Source organism: Ylistrum balloti, unplaced genomic scaffold (genome assembly GCF_031769215.1).
Source record: "Ylistrum balloti isolate Yb309-2 unplaced genomic scaffold, AGI_CSIRO_Ybal_v1 Utg369850, whole genome shotgun sequence".
NCBI lineage: Eukaryota > Metazoa > Mollusca > Bivalvia > Pectinida > Pectinidae > Ylistrum > Ylistrum balloti.
The window spans coordinates 489178-512168 of record NW_026782003.1 but is presented as its reverse complement, the minus strand read 5'-3'; the positions used below and the strand labels follow the sequence as shown (position 1 = coordinate 512168).

At 34.7% G+C, this 22991-nt stretch overlaps 1 protein-coding gene across 1 annotated transcript in view; it reads right to left on the bottom strand.

Annotated features, from left to right (window-relative positions):
- LOC132545489 (TBC1 domain family member 1-like) overlaps positions 1-22991 on the bottom strand; it is a 56300-nt gene that overhangs the window by 15690 nt on the left and 17619 nt on the right. The window contains exons 3-10 of the mRNA XM_060209171.1: positions 20559-20651; positions 10569-10689; positions 5488-5579; positions 3477-3634; positions 2873-2975; positions 2354-2437; positions 665-945; positions 219-391 (exon numbers count right to left, since the gene is read on the bottom strand). Coding sequence (XP_060065154.1) covers positions 219-391; positions 665-945; positions 2354-2437; positions 2873-2975; positions 3477-3634; positions 5488-5579; positions 10569-10689; positions 20559-20651 — 1105 coding nt within the window. The remainder of the gene's footprint in view (positions 1-218; positions 392-664; positions 946-2353; positions 2438-2872; positions 2976-3476; positions 3635-5487; positions 5580-10568; positions 10690-20558; positions 20652-22991) is intronic.

The following is a 22991-nucleotide window of genomic DNA, read 5'->3' as shown; positions in this document are numbered from 1 at the left end:
TTTCAACAAAAAATATCTGTAAAATTTGTTCAAATTTAAGGTGACATATAATTCCCTTCAGCATAGTGCTTTCATACTAGTGCTAAGAAGAGTATTTTCCTGGTCAACTAGTCTCCAGCAGATTTGTATGCATATCAGCAGAAAAAGCTTGAAGTATTTACAACAGTAAAGCATTTGGACACTGAAGATTGGGATTGTAACATTATAGATAATCTTACCAGGCAGAGAAGGGCTGATAGGAGCTCTGGCAGGGGTGACAACTCTGTTGAAGATGGCCTGTCTCCAGGACCCACGTCGCTTGGGGGTGTAGTTCTGTGGGGTCCCATTGCTGGTATTATCTGTGGAAGATGGAGGAGTGTTTCGTCTGGATACATTCCCCACAAACAGGAACCTGTAGAAGTAAGAAGCAAAGTCAATCACCATAAACAGAACACATGGACAACTAATATCACCTACCAACTGACAGCAGTCGTACTGTATCTGCAGTGATCCCAAATCAGTGTGACAATTCAGTTCAACCCCTAATGGTCCCAACGATTAGTCCTATAATTAATATCTTATCCTCTGTATACCCTTAACCTTTATTTACCTATTTATGGTTCCAGTACCTGTGGACTAAAGAAAACAGAAAGGACAATTTCACCTCTGAGGCTTAGCAACTCACATTTGTTTCATAGGACTATTGGTACTAGCCCTCCGTGAGGCGTGCTGTTTAAAGTCTTCCTGTGAGGACTCTAAGTGGCCTTTGTTGTTGTAGCGGGATTTGAGGGCTGCATCAGGCATGGCCCCAACAGTAGAACTGCGAGGACGTCCTAGTTTAGGAGACGAGGGTGGAGAAGTTTCAACAGGAACTTGGGGGCCCGTTGGAAACTGGAAATGGACATCTTTGGTGAACGCTGGTGATGGCATAGGAGAGGCCTCAGGTGTAGATGTGGCAGAAGAATCCTGGTAAAGGAAGAACAATAACTTAATTCTATATATTTTCTTCTACTGTAGGTATTGTTTAAAATAACATTATGTAAATATCAAAATACAATACAGTTTTTCTTCTAAAGTAAATTCCCTTGCTAAACAAAACCATTAAGTCATTTTCACATAATTATTGGTACAAATGGCTGCAAGCAGAGCTTTGTTTTACATCTGATAACAAATAAACATGAGATAAGTATTTACATTTTCTTGCATTGATTGAGTGGTGTGTCTGATGTCATAACTATGAACACATGATTTCTTATATATTGATTTTATCTGTGTTCAGCTCTTTATCTCCATTTAGTTATACCAAAGACAAATATATATACACATATATATTTCCAAGCTGCTTATGTGGCAATCATTTTTTAATGCATATTGCACAAAAGTAAAAAAAGTTTTGCAATTTATGAAGGCTTTGCAAATACAAGGGCTAAGACGTTCAGTCAAAATAGTTTTTGCAGTAAACATTTCCTTGCAATTCAGGCAATAATAAAAGTCTACTAACTCTTGAAGATATTGATAGAGTGTGTCGGTCCCATAGCTCTTGCATATACAGACTTAAACCATTATGGAACCTATCAATGGTGTCATTTGATATTAACCAATATATCAAATTTTATTCAAATCTGACAATAAAGATTAAGGTTATGTAAATAAAACAGAGAAATTATAAATTTTATCATTTTTAAAACCCTGTAGCTCTTGCAAATATTGACAGATTTTGACAAACTTCAAAATTTTTAGAGATCCCAATAATAAAAAGCAATATATAAAAAATTTGGTTAAAAACTAATGGTAAAAAATAAGGTTATTGAAGGAAACAAAGAAATTATCTATCTTTAGAATTTGATGGTACCCTAGGAGTAATAAGGTCAAAGTCAAGAGTCAAGGTCATAAAAGTTTGTTCCAAATGAAAGGGTTGTCCTAAGAAATATACATGCCTAATACGAAATCATTATCTCTGTACATTGATAACATATGTGTGAAATTGCTGGACAGATTATCATACAAAAAAGCAAACGACAGATGGACCAAAGACAAAATTCTCCGCAACCTTGATCTCAGACCATAAAAATGCTTTATTTCATTTTTTATGTAATAATTTAGATATTAAACATAAGGCAATCTGTGGAGACACTGTGCACTTACTATAACAGAGAATTTAAACAAGAAATAGAAGAACATTGTTAATGAAAACACTGATATTACATTATTATAGTGCATCACAAAGTGTTATACCAACTTTTATTACATCTGATACCTGTTGGTCAACTTTGGTTTCACATTATTTTATATAATATAAACAGTATCTTGTTTGCAATAAAGGCTGCTACAGATAGGGTATGTCAAGTGTCTTCAGAAAGAGATAGGCCATTACCATTGAGCGTGTCATGCTGCTCTCACTGTCTGCTGTTTCACTTCTCTGCCTGAATGATTCCTTAGCCTCTTCCTTCTTCCTGCCCTGTTAAGGTCAAGTTCAACTATCAAATAATGCATGTGTAAAGAAAATGTTCTAGTTTTCAATGCCAAAATATTAGCTAAGTACCCGTAGCAAGATTTTTTTGAAATTTTACACATTACAAGGGTTCTAGTTAAAATTTCAAGGAAAGAAGCATGAAAATTTTTGTAAAGTCTCCAATATGAAATCAATTTCAGTTAAGAAAACAGTTAAAACATATATATCAATGTGACTGTTTCCTTTAATAAACATGTACAGTGTTTGAAGTAATCAAGCATATATCTATTGAAAGTTAACAAAATGTGTGTGAATATAAAATAAATCATTAATAGAAATATTAATCAGAAATAGCTTTTAAAAGCTCAGAGTAAAATGAGAATCAGTCAGCATTTTTGTAATTAAGTTAAGCAACCCCATGAAATAAATTATGATATATACCAGTAAATTATCAAAAGAGTGAGCAAGACTCTTCTTGCATCGATTCTTTAAATTGTCCAAGGCCAAAGCTGCCTTTCCTTTCCCCTCCAGAAGATTGAACTGGAAAAAAAAATTCAATTTGGTTATTATAATTTTTATTACATAGGTTCCTTCTAAAATGATGAATAATAAACTATTGATGAAGTACAAACAAGACTTCTGAATAGAATATTATTATCACATCAACCATCAGCTTTTGATTCCCTTATACAAAACATATACTTTTTCTGTGGCTTATCCGAACTGCAGTACAAGAAGTGTGTATCTAAATAATAAAGTATCCATTGTGAAACCTTACTTATTTTGTCAATATCATTCACATAAGTGTCTATAAGCTCGTTGGAGTTACATGGACACATGGCAATAGAGTTATCTCCCATCTTTTTTTTTTTTTTTTTCTGTCATGCTACCACACATTTTTGGGATATTTTGTTGTCTTTCGTGTCCTTTTTGTGTGTAATGCTTAGTATGTAACACAGTTGTCTCCCTTGTCCTGGAATGCCTGGTGTGTTTAACCACGGACTTATATACACATGTATATGTATATATATATGTGTGTATATAAGTCCGTGGTTTAACAAAGTAGTCTCCCCTTACCTCAGTTTTATGGACAAGTTTGCTGTCTGATATATGGGAGTGTTCCTTCTGTTTGTTCTCACAGAGTTTCCTAAGACCAATCATAACTATCTCCACCATTTCATCATAGCTCTGTGGATTTTCCATCTGAAAACAACAATTTTGGATTACCAGGTATACAAACTTAGGATCATCATACTCCAGAAACATGTAAAAATAAACCATATTTATCTAGATTAGTGAATCTTGGAAAACACTGCTACATAAACAGCACTTCTCTGTTCGAATCAAAGACCCAAACTGAAGAAATGTTCGAGTATATTTCAGATATATAACAACAAGATAAACTTCCTCTTTTTTATAAGCAACAAAGATGTCTCTCTTATTTCCAGGACATTACAGGGGACAAATGACAAGCAATCAATAGACTTCTGTCGGATTACATGGAAAGCCTTGGACATGGTTAAATAAAAATCTCAAATTATATACACAAAAACAATTCACGTTTCCAGTAATAATTCTTGATATATTACTTTTAAGAAAAATTTGTGTATTTTTTATTTTTCATTGATTTAACAAAAAGTTATGCATAGGAAATTGGCTACCAAGTTTTCAACACAAAAAACCTAAAACAGATTATCATCGTTACAGACACATGAAATATATTCAATTCCTGATACTGTGAACAGCCTTCTGGGACGGACAGGACAAGCTTCATCGGGGTTTCAATAACGACTGCTTTGTCACGACAACACAAAATCTTGAATAAAATCACCAATTTCAATACGCAAAAGCAATCAAATTATGTAAATTTTGAAATGTGATCTTTGAAATCACAGCAAATAACCTTAAAAATATACATTAGCACATTAACAAAACATTAGAGGTAAAAATCAATATCAACAAAGTTAGAATCCAATTACTTCTAAATGAAAATAAAACATCTGTGTACAGCAATGCTTTGGCACAAGTACTGATATTTGGTTTTGTTTCAAGTTTGATTTTGTGTCCTTGAATCTCGAAAGGTCATAGAAAGACTGTCTACACAATCATTTGAGGAACAGGTGTAAGTACAACATCAGCAAAATATAAGGCCTGTAGCATGACCCACCATCACGTCACAATATAATGACATAAAAAAGGGAACTATCATTTATACCACAAGCTATTTCAAGAGAAATTTCACTCAAAGCAGCTTTATTTGGTTTTGTAGAGGGGAAACACCAATAATTTTCTTGAAACTAAAACTAAATGGACTTAAAAGTGAAGTAATGATGAAAGATCTTCCAGAGAGATGAAAAGTAGAGTATCACTGTGGACAAGAGATATAGGTCTGACCTTCAGTATTATTGTAAACAATGGAAGTAGGTCTGACCTTCAGTATTATTGTAAACAATGGAAGTAGGTCTGACCTTCAGTATTATTGTAAACAATGGAAGTAGGTCTGACCTTCAGTATTATTGTAAACAATGGAAGTAGGTCTGACCTTCAGTATTATTGTAAACAATAGAAGTAGGTCTGACCTTCAGTATTATTGTATACAATGGAAGTAGGTCTGACCTTCAGTATTATTGTAAACAATAGAAGTAGGTCTGACCTTCAGTATTATTGTAAACAATAGAAGTAGGTCTGACCTTCAGTATTATTGTAAACAATAGAAGTAGGTCTGACCTTCAGTATTATTGTATACAATGGAAGTAGGTCTGACCTTCAGTATTATTGTATACAATGGAAGTAGGTCTGACCTTCAGTATTATTGTAAACAATAGAAGTAGGTCTGACCTTCAGTATTATTGTAAACTAGGGAAGTAGGTTTGACCTTGAGTATTATTGTAAACAAGGGAATCAGATCTGACCTTCAGTATTATTGTATACAAGGGAAGTAGGTCTGACCTTCAGTATTATTGTAAACAAGTGAAGCAGATCTGACCTTCAGTATTATTGTAACAAGAAAAAAGGTCTGACCTTGAATATATTGTAGACAAGAAAAAAGGTCTGACCTTGAGTATATTGTAGACTACAGCTGTATCCCTCTCTGGCAGGTTCTGTATTCTCCTGACCAGCAATTCATACGCATCCTGCGGAGATAGGCCTGTGAAATGATCAGAAAGCTTTGTCAGATCAAAGTGACACATAGGATTATCATTACATTAATATAACCTGAATTACCTTAGAGGTCTGTAATACTCTGTCATTATACTATGAAAAACAATTTCTTTGAAAGATTATGATAAAATACTGTTTCAGTAATGAGTAAGTAGGTTATATCTGTATGAGGGCTGTTTTAGGGCCCTATCTTGGCAACACTAATGTCTCTTACTGATATGATCAATTCAATGATTCAATCTAATCTCTTGTGATCCATCTGGGATGTGATGTACATGCCCCTTTTATACGGATGGGACACATTCCATGTTTGTCTATTGATTGATATATACTGTGTACATGGATGTGAAACATACATTCTTAATATATAATTGGAAAGTACATACTTCATGTTACAGTACAAATGAGAAGTACACACTCTTTATACATGGATGAGAAGTACACACTTCATGTTACAGTACAAATGAGAAGTACACACTCTTTATATATGGATGAGAAGTACACACTTCATGTTACAGTACAAATGAGAAGTACACACTTCATGTTACAGTACAAATGAGAAATACACACTCTTTATATATGGATGAGAAGTACACACTTCATGTTACAGGACAAATAAGAAATACACACTCTTTATATATGGATGAGAAGTACACACTTCATGTTACAGTACAAATGAGAAATACTCACTCTTTATATATGGATGAGAAGTACACACTTCGTGTTACAGTACAAATGAGAAGTACACACTCTTTATATATGGATGAGAAGTACACACTTCATGTTACAGTACAAATGAGAAGTACACACTCTTTATATATGGATGAGAAGTACACACTTCATGTTACAGTACAAATAAGAAATACACACTCTTTACATATGGATGAGAAGTATAAAGTCCATACATAAGTATTATGGGACCATCAATTTCAGTTCGATGATTTTACTCCAAACTCAACTTTCCTTTTGTAAAATCAAACTGTACTCCACTAGGCTTTTCCTTTTGTGTTTGGTGCCTTTTGCCACAAATTGCTACGTCAAACTTAATGATAACCTGGATTAAGCTTGGGTACCCACAATTCTTTTTCTCTCATCCAAAGCAGCATTTACATGTGTATTGCTGGTAAATCTCACAACTGCTTTTACTTTAAATTGGCACATAAAAAAATGCTAAAAGTAGCAAGCTTTTGGAATTGTTCAAGCTGGTTTGACACACAGGCAGGCAGCTGCACATTTTAATGTCAGCCATTCTACTGTTTCTCGGTTAATGAAGCATCTGAACTAAACTTGGATGTTGATGAGCATCCCAGGTTTGGCAGACCTCAGAAGACAACAGAAAGAGAAAAAAGACTTCATTCACTTCTGCCAATAGATTCAGAGGATAATGGAATGTCAACGTTCATGTAAGCAAGATAGCCTTGAACAAATGTTTGAACAATAAGCGACTTGCCACCCAGTAAACATCTTCTGTTGACTTGAAGGCACGAACAAGCAAGACTGCAGTGGGCACGTGGAATATGAGATCTTGGTGAAGAGTATATTGGTCTAATTGTGATTTTTTACTTAGTCTGACAGATAGCAAGATCCATGTTTGGAGATCAAAAATTATGGCATACCATAACAAGAGGTCCACAAACTTTAACGGTAATCTGACTACAAAAACTTTCAGCAGGGAGAACGGTTCTTTTGTCTACTTTGAATGAAATCTTACTAAGAAGCTGTTTTCCAAGATGCAGTTGTAGTTTTGGTGAGGAGTACGTAACTGTAACAAGTGTAACCTACTTTTTAACAGTAAAGTTGAAACTTAATCAAACTGGTGAAACTTGAGAAGAAGTTTTCAATAGGTATTTCACAGTGAAACCATGATCGGCTATCATGTTTTAAAATGGCTTCCCTGGCTGCTGAAGTTTTGTCAAGGTTGTTGAAATAACAACACTTTGTTGGCTACCTTTCCTTAACATTCCCACCAACTTTTAGCTCAATGGCACCAGAGGAACTGGAGAAGAAGTTTGAAATATGTTTTTCAAGCTGGCAGTCATGTCGGTAATCTTGGATTTCAGACATACCCAAAAAATAACAACACTTGGTCAGGATCATCTCAAGATCATTTCATGCAAGTTGGAGCCCAATCCAACTGGTGGAACTAGAGAAGAAATTTGAAATGTCAAAAGTTAATGCACGGTGGATGGCGTACAGCGTCTGACGACGGACAAAGCACAATGACTATAGGTCATCATTACCCTTTGGGTCAGATGACCTTAAAATCACATTCTGGTCACAATAATAACACATTTGGATGTGGAGTAACTGTTTGGGGATTCTTTTCTCTAAACTGTAAGCTTCTCTAGCATGTCCTTGATGGAACTTTAAATGGACATAAACACTATGATCAGATCCTTTGACCTTTAGTGGTTTCACACTTCAATGCCCATCCATTAGCTAATCAGCCAATCCTAACAGATGACAATGATAAACCACACAGAGCCCACCTAGTGCAAGACCATCGTCAACAAGTGATAGAGGTACTCAAATGGCAAGCAATGTCACCAGACATGGACCCAATTGAGCATGTGTAGGACTATCTCAAACTAAACATCATTGCAGTTTCCAAATTGCCAAACAATAAAAGTACAGGCCCCATTTTCATTAATCTTCCTTAACTTAATTTACTCACAAAGAAACACATAAGAAATATAGGGGAAAAGTAAAATGAGGAAGTAATGCTTTTCTACGGACAATTTTAAATTAAGGAAAATTCCCCAAGTTAAGAAAGATTCATGAAACTGGGTACTGGTAGCATTGATTAGGAGTGGCAAGGGTTTCCCCGGAACAAGCTGAATTATATCTAAAGTTTGGTGGCTATACTCTATAAATGTCATTTTCATACCCAAGAGAACTTGTTGATTATATTTTCTTGATCAAGTAACTGGTTTTGCTGATTTGATGATGTGTCTGTTGATAAGAAACAATTAATCCGTAACTTTCTTCTAGATTTTGGGAATGCCTTTTTGAGCAAGTCTTTTTAAAATGATACAGCACTTCCAGTTCTGCAAATTTCTTTTTGTGTCATTTGTGTATAGTCCCATTAGCCTACAGAAATTATTTCCATATTCCTCTGGGGTTGCTATCCAATTCTTTTTTTGAAATACAATGAATGAAATTGAGCCCAATCTAAGATATGGATGATCCCTAAATTGTCACCAAATGTAAACATGGCTGAAAATCAAACTACGCACCCCTTGTTTCTTTACAAATAAATAGGAAGTATACATTCCACTATATGGCTTGAACACATGGGAAGGACACTCTCTGTTATATAGAAGGAATATATATACTTGCTTCTATATACAAATGGGAAGTACACATTCCATTTTATCAATTGAATAAATGAGTACACTCTCTGTTATATTGATTGAAAATATATACTTCCTTTTTCTATAAACGTGAAGTTCACACTCCATTCAATAGATTGAATACATGGGAAGTACACTCTCTGTTATATCAATTGAAAATACACATTCCTTGTATCTTTATACACACATGCACTCCATTCATGTAGATTGAATAAATGGGAAATACACACTCCCTTATATGGATTAAAAGCGCATACTCCTTTTGACAATAATTTACACTATTTCATTCAATGTCAATCTGTAATTATCTTCAGTTCAGTAAGGTTCCTTCACAAGTCCTGACACTTATACTGGTAAACAGCTTGTTGTAAGTTATCATATCCAAAAACATTGCAATATCATGTAAAACCTTTTCTCTTGAAAATTTCAGAATTTTCATCACCCTTAAAAGCTTGTTTGACATGCAAAGAGACTGTAACTCCAGCAGAACAGCTAGCTTGGCTTACTAGCCAATCACCATTTAAGTCTATAAAGACGAAGATTCATAGTCATAATTCTCTAACATGTGATAAGCAGAACTCTGCAAGCTTTGCTTTGACACGTCCAATAGGTCATGTAAATGATGGTGGGGGGGTCTGCTATCGCCAACACAGTGTGCTATATATGGCTTCGCTGGAACGTGTATACGCCATAACAAGCTAATAAATTTACCAATACATACAAGTATTGTGTGTTATACAAGTTTGTGGAAAAGGTCATCACTTTTTTCCCAGAATGACAATTACAAGCAAGATGAAAGCAATGAGTAAATTCACTTGCAAATGGAAATTTCAATACCCAGCTATATATGTCATGCATAGATAAATCAATAGTGGTGTTTAGGCAATTATGAGGAAAGATACCTTTGATGATATAGCACTATTACAGAAACACTTTTATATAAAGGACAACCTAACAGCTTTTAAATAAACAAGGAATACATGAAATCCCTGAAAGTTACAAGCTCCAAATCACAAGAGTATTGGTAATATTGATCATTGATTTAAGAAATTAGCTCATATCAATGATATCATTTTCATTTAAAAGGATTTTAAAAGGAATTTAACAAATTATGACATTAAAAATGCCTAAACATCAATATCAATAATTAAATTGAAATCAATAGATCTAAATTTTATTTCTGTAACTATATCCAACACAACACCAGATGTGATATGACAATATCTTACACAACACCAAATGTTTATACATGTACTTCAGTTCAACATTTTCTAATTAATCGCTCAGTTTGTTTCCAATTTTCTAATTGTTGTAGGCTGAATAATCTAAAGAAAATAAGGTTTCCATTAAACTAAGTGAATTTTATTCAGTTTAATGAAATAAATGTATCATTAATTATATACAGGAAATTTTAGTGATTTCTAACAGTCCATCGTAATGTCACCTAGTTTAACCTCTGATTCCAGTAATATCCGAGTGCTTCATGAATATTATATAAATATGCAAACTGACAATTAATCATGATTTTGTTTTGCACAGCTTGAAAAAGAAACCTTATTTATAATTTCAATATATCCTTAAGCTATAGTTGACATGTAATCAAGATTGGGAATTCAACTTACTGTTGATCTCCTGGCAGAGTCGATGTAACTGATGAAGGGGACACATCTGACAGATCTGTTGGCGATTTTGTTCATAAGCTGACTGGAATGCTGACCTCAATACCGCCATGATCTCATCAACCTGAAAGACACCACAATTAGTTATTATATACAATCTTACACAGAAAAAGCCACACGGCAGTTATTGGCAACTTAATCTGCTTAAACAAGTACATATATCTATATCGTTGAAATTTCAATGGGTGGAAATATGCCAAGGTGATAGGGTACATCATATAAGAATTGATTTTTCAAAGGTATGAAATAAAAAATGTGAATACTTTCTAAATTATTTAAAAGAACATATTTATGTACTGTATGTGTTAAAAAATTTTAGTGTCTGTTCATTGAGACAACTTACAAATGCAACAAAATTAAACTAGTTCCAAATATGGCTAAAAAATAAAAAAAAAACAAAAGAAAAAACTTAAGCTAGTACCTAATTTTTGGAGCTAGTAAGAACTTCAACAATTTAGAAAATATTCACTTTTTTCCATTAAAACTCCATTAAAAGTTAGCAGAGTGATTCTCACTTATGCTGATACATTAATATTTTAAGAATGGACATGTACACAAAATCATTAAGTTTAAGGCTAGCTAAGGCAATAAAGTGTCTTTAAGACCAATTTATCTTGGCCTAGATCCTCACGATCTACTGTATATTTTTTTCTCAAAATTTCTAATTTTCTGGATTAAAATATTGCCACTCAGTTAGCATTCCTTGCAGCAAGTTCGTGCTTTTCTGCACTTAACATTATCATACTAATGAGTGCACCTTGATAAAACATGAAAGTTTCAGCTAAATCAGCTGTTATTTGACTTAGCTACATAATCACAAACAACACCTCCTACCCACAACCTCAATTCCTTCTTGCATGCAATCAAACTTAAATAAGGAACATTTCCACATTTCTATTGATTTCCATTCCTAACTGATATTCGAATTAATTCTACATAAAATGTATCTTTTAAGATCGGGTACTACAAAAATATAAAACAGAGCAAATTACCTAATAAGTGATTCTATAACAACTGCTTCGAATATATCCGATTGGTACTCGCAGGAGAAACACAAAAGTCTTTATTTGCAATTGAAGGCTCTTCACAACAATAGAATAAATGCTGATACACTGCTCGGCTATTATAGAATAAATGCTGATACATTGCCTGGCTATTATAGAATAAATGCTGATACATTGCCTGGCTATCATAGAATAAATGCTGATACACTGCCTGGCTATCATAGAATAAATGCTGATACACTGCTTGGCTATCATAGAATAAATGCTGATACACTGCCTGGCTATCATAGAATAAATGCTGATACACTGCTGGGCTTTCATAGAATAAATGCTGATACACTACTTGGCTATCATAGAATAAATGCTGATACACTACTTGGCTATCATAGAATAAATGCTGATACACTGCTTGGCTATCATAGAATAAATGCTGATACACTACTTGGCTATCATAGAATAAATGCTGATACACTACTGGGCTTTCACAGAATAAATGCTGATACACTACTTGGCTATCATAGAATAAATGCTGATACACTACTTGGCTATCATAGAATAAATGCTGATACACTGCCTGGCTATCATAGAATAAATGCTGATACACTACTTGGCTATCATAGAATAAATGCTGATACACTACCTGGCTATCATAGAATAAATGCGGATGCACTGCCTGGCTATCATAGAATAAATGCTGATACACTACTTGGCTATCATAGAATAAATGCTGATACACTGCTGGGCTTTCATAGAATAAATGCTGATACACTACTGGGCTTTCATAGAATAAATGCTGATACACTGCCTGGCTATCATAGAATAAATGCTGATACACTGCCTGGCTATCATAGAATACATGCTGATACACTGCCTGGCTTTTATAGAATAAATGCTGATACACTGCCTGGCTATCATAGAATAAATGCTGATACACTGCCTGGCTATCATAGAATAAATGCTGATACACTGCTTGGCTATCATAGAATAAATGCTGATACACTACTTGGCTATCATAGAATAAATGCTGATACACTGCCTGGCTATCATAGAATAAATGCTGATACACTACTTGGCTATCATAGAATAAATGCTGATACACTACTTGGCTATCATAGAATAAATGCTGATACACTGCCTGGCTATCATAGAATAAATGCTGATACACTGCCTGGCTATCATAGAATAAATGCTGATACACTGCCTGGCTATCATAGAATAAATGCTGATACACTACTTGGCTTTCATAGAATAAATGCTGATACACTACTTGGCTATCATAGAATAAATGCTGATACACTACTTGGCTATCATAGAATAAATTCTGATACACTACTGGGCTTTCACAGAATAAATGCTGATACACTACTTGGCTATCATAGAATAAATGCTGATACACTGCCTGGCTATCATAGAATAAATGCTGATACACTACTTGGCTATCATAGAATAAATGCTGATACACTGCCTGGCTATCATAGAATAAATGCTGATACACTACTTGGCTATCATAGAATAAATGCTGATACACTACTTGGCTATCATAGAATAAATGCTGATACACTGCCTGGCTATCATAGAATAAATGCTGATACACTACTTGGCTATCATAGAATAAATGCTGATACACTACCTGGCTATCATAGAATAAATGCTGATACACTGCCTGGCTATCATAGAATAAATGCTGATACACTACTTGGCTATCATAGAATAAATGCTGATACACTGCTGGGCTTTCATAGAATAAATGCTGATACACTACTGGGCTTTCATAGAATAAATGCTGATACACTGCCTGGCTATCATAGAATAAATGCTGATACACTGCCTGGCTATCATAGAATACATGCTGATACACTGCCTGGCTATCATAGAATAAATGCTGATACACTACTTGGCTATCATAGAATAAATGCGGATGCACTGCCTGGCTATCATAGAATAAATGCTGATACACTACTTGGCTATCATAGAATAAATGCTGATACACTGCTGGGCTTTCATAGAATAAATGCTGATACACTACTGGGCTTTCATAGAATAAATGCTGATACACTGCCTGGCTATCATAGAATAAATGCTGATACACTGCCTGGCTATCATAGAATACATGCTGATACACTGCCTGGCTATTATAGAATAAATGCTGATACACTGCCTGGCTATCATAGAATAAATGCTGATACACTGCCTGGCTATCATAGAATAAATGCTGATACACTGCCTGGCTATCATAGAATAAATGCTGATACACTACTTGGCTATCATAGAATAAATGCTGATACACTACCTGGCTATCATAGAATAAATGCTGATACACTGCCTGGCTATCATAGAATAAATGCTGATACACTACTGGCTATCATAGAATAAATGCTGATACACTGCTGGGCTTTCATAGAATAAATGCTGATACACTGGGCTTTCATAGAATAAATGCTGATACACTGCCTGGCTATCATAGAATAAATGCTGATACACTGCCTGGCTATCATAGAATAAATGCTGATACACTGCCTGGCTATCATAGAATAAATGCTGATACACTGCCTGGCTATCATAGAATAAATGCTGATGCTGATACACTGCCTGGCTATCATAGAATAAATGCGGATTCACTTCCACTGCCTGGCTATCATAGAATAAATGCTGATACACTACTTGGCTATCATAGAATAAATGCTGATACACTGCTGGGCTTTCATAGAATAAATGCTGATACACTACTGGGCTTTCATAGAATAAATGCTGATACACTGCCTGGCTATCATAGAATAAATGCTGATACACTGCCTGGCTATCATAGAATACATGCTGATACACTGCCTGGCTATTATAGAATAAATGCTGATACACTGCCTGGCTATCATAGAATAAATGCTGATACACTGCCTGGCTATCATAGAATAAATGCTGATACACTACTTGGCTATCATAGAATAAATGCTGATACACTGCCTGGCTATCATAGAATAAATGCTGATACACTACTTGGCTTTCATAGAATAAATGCTGATACACTGCCTGGCTATCATAGAATAAATGCTGATACACTGCCTGGCTATCATAGAATAAATGCTGATACACTGCATGGCTATAATAGAATAAATGCTGATACACTGCCTGGCTGATACACTGCCTGGCTATCATAAAATAAATGCTGATACACTGCTGGGCTTTCATAGAATAAATGATACACTTCTGGGCTGATACACTGCCTGGCTATCATAGAATAAATGCTGATACACTGCCTGGCTATAATAGAATAAATGCTGATACACTGCCTGGCTATCATAGAATAAATGCTGATACACTGCCTGGCTATCATAGAATAAATGCTGATACACTGCCTGGCTATCATAGAATAAATGCTGATACACTACTTATCATAGGCTATACATAAATAAATGCTGATACACTGCTGGCTATCATAGAATAAATGCTGATACACTACTGGCTATCATAGAATAAATGCTGATACACTGCTTGGCTATCATAGAATAAATGCTGATACACTAAATGCTGATACACTGCCTGGCTATCATAGAATAAATGCTGATACACTGCTTGGCTATCATAGAATAAATGCTGATACACTGCCTGGCTATCATAGAATAAATGCTGATACACTGCTTGGCTATCATAGAATAAATGCTGATACACTGCTTGGCTATCATAGAATAAATGCTGATACATTGCCTGGCTATTATAGAATAAATGCTGATACATTGCCTGGCTATCATAGAATAAATGCTGATACACTGCTGGCTATCATAGAATAAATGCTGATACACTACATCATAGAATAAATGCTGATACACTGCTTGGCTATCACTGCTGCCTGGCTATCATAAAATAAATGCTGATACACTGCTGGGCTTTCATAGAATAAATGCTGATACACTGCCTGGCTATCATAGAATAAATGCTGATACACTTCTGGGCTTTCATAGAATGAATGCTGATACACTGCTTGGCTATCATAGAATAAATGCTGATACACTACTTGGCTATCATAAAATAAATGCTGATACACTGCTGGGCTTTCATAGAATAAATACTGATACACTGCTTGGCTATCATAGAATAAATGCTGATACACTACTGGGCTTTCATAGAATAAATTCTGATACACTGCTTGGCTATCATAGAATAAATGCTGATACACTGCTTGGCTATCATAGAATAAATGCTGATACATTGGCTGGTTATCATAGAATAAATGCTGATACACTACTTGGCTATCATAGAATAAATGCTGATACACTGCTTGGCTATCATAGAATAAATGCTGATACATTGGCTGGTTATCATAGAATACATGCTGATACACTACTTGGCTATCATAGAATAAATGCTGATACACTGCTTGGCTATCATAGAATAAATGCTGATACATTGGCTGGTTATCATAGAATAAATGCTGATACACTACTTGGCTATCATAGAATAAATGCTGATACACTACTTGGCTATCATAGAATAAATGCTGATACATTGGCTGGTTATCATAGCATAAATGCTGATACACTGCTTGGCTATCATAGAATAAATGCTGATACATTGGCTGGTTATCATAGCATAAATGCTGATACACTGCTTGGCTATCATAGAATAAATGCTGATACACTGCTTGGCTATCATAGAATAAATGCTGATACATTGGCTGGTTATCATAGCATAAATGCTGATACACTGCTTGGCTATCATAGAATAAATGCTGATACATTGGCTGGTTATCATAGCATAAATGCTGATACACTGCTTGGCTATCATAGAATAAATGCTGATACACTGCTTGGCTATCATAGAATAAATGCTGATACACTGCTTGGCTATCATAGAATAAATGCTGATACACTGCTTGGCTATCATAGAATAAATGCTGATACACTGCTTGGCTATCATAGAATAAATGCTGATACACTACTTGGCTATCATAGAATAAATGCTGATACACTGCCTGGCTATCATAAAATAAATGCTGATACACTGCTGGGCTTTCATAGAATAAATGCTGATACACTGCCTGGCTATCATAGAATAAATGCTGATACACTTCTGGGCTTTCATAGAATTAATGCTGATACACTGCCTGATACACTGCTGGCTATCATAGAATAAATGCTGATACACTGCCTGGCTATCATAGAATAAATGCTGATACACTACTTGGCTATCATAGAATAAATGCTGATACACTACTTGGCTATCATAGAATAAATGCTGATACACTGCTGGGCTTTCATAGAATAAATGCTGATACACTACTTGGTTATCATAGAATAAATGCTGATACACTACTTGGCTATCATAGAATAAATGCTGATACACTACTTGGCTGATACACTAGGCTATCATAAATGCTGATACACTACTTGGCTATCATAGAATAAATGCTGATACACTACTTGGCGATCATAGAATAAATGCTGATACACTACTTGGCTATCATAGAATAAATGCTGATACACTACTTGGCTATCATAGCATAAATGCTGATACACTGCCTGGCTATCATAGAATAAATGCTGATACACTACTTGGCTATCATAGAATAAATGTTGATACACTACTTGGCTATCATAGAATAAATGCTGATACACTACTTGGCTATCATAGAATAAATGCTGATACACTACTTGGCTATCATAGCATAAATGCTGATACACTGCCTGGCTATCATAGAATAAATGCTGATACACTACTTGGCTATCATAGAATAAATGCTGATACACTACTTGGCTATCATAGAATAAATGCTGATACACTGCCTGGCTATCATAGAATAAATGCTGATACACTACTTGGCTATCATAGAATAAATGCTGATACACTGCCTGGCTATCATAGAATAAATGCTGATACACTGCTGGGCTTTCATAGAATAAATGCTGATACACTACTTGGTTATCATAGAATAAATGCTGATACACTACTTGGCTATCATAGAATAAATGCTGATACACTACTGGGCTTTCATAGAATAAATGCTGATACACTACTTGGCTATCATAGAATAAATGCTGATACACTACTTGGCTATCACAGAATAAATGCTGATACACTACTTGGCTATCATAGAATAAATGCTGATACACTACTTGGCTATCATAGAATAAATGCTGATACACTACTTGGCTATCATAGAATAAATGCTGATACACTACTTGGCTATCATAGAATAAATGCTGATACACTACTTGGCTATCATAGCATAAATGCTGATACACTGCCTGGCTATCATAGAATAAATGCTGATACACTACTTGGCTATCATAGAATAAATGCTGATACACTACTTGGCTATCATAGAATAAATGCTGATACACTACTTGGCTATCATAGAATAAATGCTGATACACTGCCTGGCTATCATAGAATAAATGCTGATACACTACTTGGCTATCATAGAATAAATGCTGATACACTACTTGGCTATCATAGAATAAATGCTGATACACTACTTGGCTATCATAGAATAAATGCTGATACACTACTTGGCTATCATAGAATAAATGCTGATACACTACTTGGCTATCATAGAATAAATGCTGATACACTGCTTGGCTATCATAGAATAAATGCTGATACACTACTTGGCTATCATAGAATAAATGCTGATACACTACTTGGCTATCATAGAATAAATGCTGATACACTGCCTGGCTATCATAGAATAAATGCTGATACACTACTTGGCTATCATAGAATAAATGCTGATACTGATACACTGCTTGGCTATCATAGAATAAATGCTGATACACTGCTTGGCTATCATAGAATAAATGCTGATACACTGCTTGGCTATCATAGAATAAATGCTGATACACTGCTTGGCTATCATAGAATAAATGCTGATACACTGCTTGGCTATCATAGAATAAATGCTGATACACTGCTTGGCTATCATAGAATAAATGCTGATACACTACTTGGCTATCAATATCAAGCTAACTAATAATTAATAACTTTACTTTAATAAGTAGACTTTTTTTTTACAAGATTATTCATTGATGAGTATTTTTTATATTTATCCTTACTGTTAGTAATATAAACTCCAGCTAATCCATGTTTTAATTCCTATAATTATTCATCCAAATCTGTCTCGATCTGTCAGGTATAGTCATTAGGTATTCCTGATCGTTTGCAGACAAATGTACCTGGTGTACCCAATAACCCCGTGATGATATCATAAGGAAGAATATTCTGGGGAATACCACATTCCAGAAAATAATTTATAAGCTGTCTTTGCTTGATAAGTTACCTACAGAACATCTGATATGATTATTGTAGTGCCATTATCAGTATGGGATTTGACCAGTATATAGTGTATTAGGGGTCCTGAATGGGGCAAATATCGAGTACGTAATTATCCCTGACTTTAATCAGATATAAAAAATCAGTTTAATATAATATAAACTTTACTTTTACAACAATTGCGAAACAAGTTATTTCAACTTATACTAATCACTCTTATTGGCCCAGATGTAAGCACGCCATTGGTCCCATCGTAGGGGAAACCGGAGTACCTGGGGAAAACATGCATGGTCGGGCAGGTGACCCTTTACCTTTTCATGTCCATTCCAGGAATCAAACCCCAGACCACTAGGTTATGAATGGTCATGTACATCAGCCTATTAAAATTAACCTAATTAAGGCATACACAACTTTTGATGAAAGATTTTTAACATTTCTGTCCGTCAGAAACATTTAAATCACAACACTTCATTCTTCACACTCTGTGAAAATGTAGTTCTGATGATATCATGAACATTATGAATGGTATTATTTATTGAATTTAGTGTAGTTCTTAGCAGCTGAAATGACTCTTCAATATGAGGAAGTGTTTTTATCTGTAAATTAGCCATTTGTACAATAATTACAAATCATAAATCATACTACAAGCTGTTGGAAATCTGCAGCCACTAAGTTCAGTTCATAAATCTTTACATATATATATATATGTATATGATGAAAGGGGCGTAGGTAAAGTCAGTGGGATGGAAAAACAAATTGCAAGTGATTGTCATATGTATGGACCTATTTTCAACAGAAATAGTCAAGGTTTTCTTCTTTAACTATAATATGTATTAACTCTTCATTTTCTCATGCATACTGTGAAAAATACATATAAAAAATTTGACTAAAACCTGTTCAACAAGTAGTGATAAGGAATAATGCCTCTTGATCCTTTTCAAAAGGATGTCATATAAAATAGGTATAACTTCCCACCAGTCATCATCATCCTTTCCTCTTAAACATTAACCCATCCATGCCACCCATCCAACCATCAACACCCATCCATCCCCAGCATATCAATCCCTAACTTCATTAATTATAACTGGGATAATCTTTTTCAGTTATCACCGGTTTAATCTACATTTGTATCTCTTTACATGTATTCTGAACTATGTACATCATAGTAACAGTCAAACTCGTAACTTCAGCCATGAGTAAACATATGACACAATACTGAACCAAATCACTTACAGCCCTGGCCCCACTTGTATAAAACGTCTCAACTTGAGATTTCCTCAAGTCGAGATTTTCCTCAGCTAATATCTCCTTGAAAATATCTTGTATGAAAATTCCTCAAGGAATTTCAGGACATCCTAGCCGATGCCTTCCTCCTGTTCCTTGAGAAAATTTTATACAAGCCGTTTTTGAGGAGATATCAGCTGAGGAAAATCTCCACTTGAGGAAATCTCAAGTTGAGATGTTTTATACAAGTGGGGCCTGATCTATAACATGGTCTATACAATCTGTACCCAAAAGTTAAATGTAAAACAAAAGTAATTTGGATTTGTCAGACAAATGTGACTATGGAACTTAATTGGTGGATAACAATGACAAAGATAAAATATTTTGCAGTAGGTGACATGCACCATTGGTCACAACATTCCTATTTATGTTTGATGTGACTTACCACTGTGCAGGAGTGACATTTCAATATGTAACAAATGAAGGCATTTCCTTTTTCTCGGGCTATAAATCCAAACACCTCTGGTCTTTCCTTGCCCTGTCAAAGAAAGAAGACTGTTTTAGTATAATCTTACATATTAGTAAAAGATTTCCATTTCCTGTAGAATTTATAATAATTTACAATTTAAAATAAGAATGATGTACTTAAAAAATCCTTTACCAAAAATACAACAGTGCACCAAGCCCTGTCAAACCTACCTAAAAAATAAGCAATATTGAGATCATGTAAAGTTGGTGATTAACTTCAATGTAACAGGAGACATCTCTTTGCATCTATGCAAGTATCTTTAAGGAAGCTATTTCAGTATTCCAACGTGAATCCATGAATTTGCGACTTGGCACTGAGCTATAGATTCATGTAATTACTGTAAATATGAGGTCACATAAAAAACCTTTACTAAATGTAAAATCCGTCCTTTTTTTGTATCATCATAAATCAGATTAAAAAGAATTAGAAATAGAATTAAAAGTTCTTGCCTTTTCTATCAAATGCCCATATTTGGCAATAACTCTGCTAAGGATTATTGCAAAATTCTGAGATGCAAATGCTTTTAGAAGTTTTAGTATGGAATATTTGTAGTAAGCTTCATTGAAATCGGTCCATAAATAAAGGTAAAGTAAGCACTAATAAGGAGAGGTTAATGGATAGACAACCTGTCATCAATGGGCATATAAAGGTAAAGTAAGCACTAATAAGGAGAATTTAATGGATAGACAACCTGTCATCAATGGGCATATAAAGGTAAAGTAAGCACTAATAAGGAGAATTTAATGGATAGACAACCTGTCATCAATGGGCATATAAAGGTAAAGTAAGCACTAATAAGGAGAGGTTAATGGATAGACAACCTGTCATCAATGGGCATATAAAGGTAAAGTAAGCACTAATAAGGAGAGGTTAATGGATAGACAACCTGTCATCAATGGGCATATAAAGGTAAAGTAAGCACTAATAAGGAGAAGTTAATGGATACACAACCTCTCAACAATGGGCATATAAAGGTAAAGTAAGCACTAAAAAGGAGAGGTTAATGGATAGACAACCTGTCATCAATGGGCATATAAAGGTAAAGTAAGCACTAATAAGGAGAGGTTAATGGATAGACAACCTGTCATCAATGGGCATATAAAGGTAAAGTAAGCACTAATAAGGAGAAGTTAATGGATACACAACCTCTCATCAATGGGCATATAAAGGTAAAGTAAGCACTAAAAAGGAGAGGTTAATGGATAGACAACCTGTCATCAATGGGCATATAAAGGTAAAGTAAGCACTAATAAGGAGAGGTTAATGGATAGACAACCTGTCATCAATGGGCATATAAATAGAAAAAGGAAACTATTGGAAAATACAATTTCATAGTAAATACAGTCATTTTAATTTCTATAGAATGGTTTGCTTTGAAAAATATCAATATAGTAGAACCCACTTAATGTCACATCTGTTAATGTCATTTTCCAGCATCTCTTAATGTCATTTTCCAGCATCTGTTAATGTCATTTTCCAGCATCTGTTAATGTCATTTTCCAGCATCTGTTAATGTCATTTTCCAGCATCTGATAATGTCACTTATGTGGGCAATGCTAAATATCACTTCATTTTCCGACCATCATAAAAAAAAAAACACAGGTTAATTACAGTTAAGTGAGGACAGGACCTAAGGAGTCATGCCTGAAATGTCATACGTCATACCTGGACACATTATGTAAACATTGCCATTGCCCTACTGGCCAACTTTTCACACCTTGCAACTCCCGAACAATAAAACTGACCTGCTTACCTGTACGGTTCAGCTAAGTCAAAGGAAGCCTAGTGTATTTGTTTTTTATTGGCTCATGCATTCCAAGCATTTTAAAGGTTTAAAACCCTTGTCACTTGGAACATGCCAATGTGCTGTCGAAACTTCTTGAAAATAAGACTTTAGCATGCAGACCAGGATCAATTTCAAAACAAAAAAGATTAATTTGCAATAGACATTTAGGAGAATAATCAACCATGAACCATAATTTACGAAAATTTGTGTTTGTTTTGTTTCTTTTTACAATGACCCATGGGATACCATTGTAAAAAAGGTATCATATGTAATTAAGATTGGAAACCCAATTGGTCATAAAAATATCAAAATATCACCGTTTTTCATATTTCTTCAAATCATTTATTGCTAAAATTACCATGAGCACTGGTAAGGTGACGTTGAAATGTTCTGAAATGCAGTTTTCACTATGCTGTGTTTCACAACATCTGATCGGCCATTAAAAAAACCCACTAATTTAACGACCAATGAAACGAGATGTTTCAAAGGTGAACAATTCACTCTCCTGGCTATTTTCGTCGTCATGGATCAAGTTGCAATCTTCAGAGCCCATTTTAATGAAG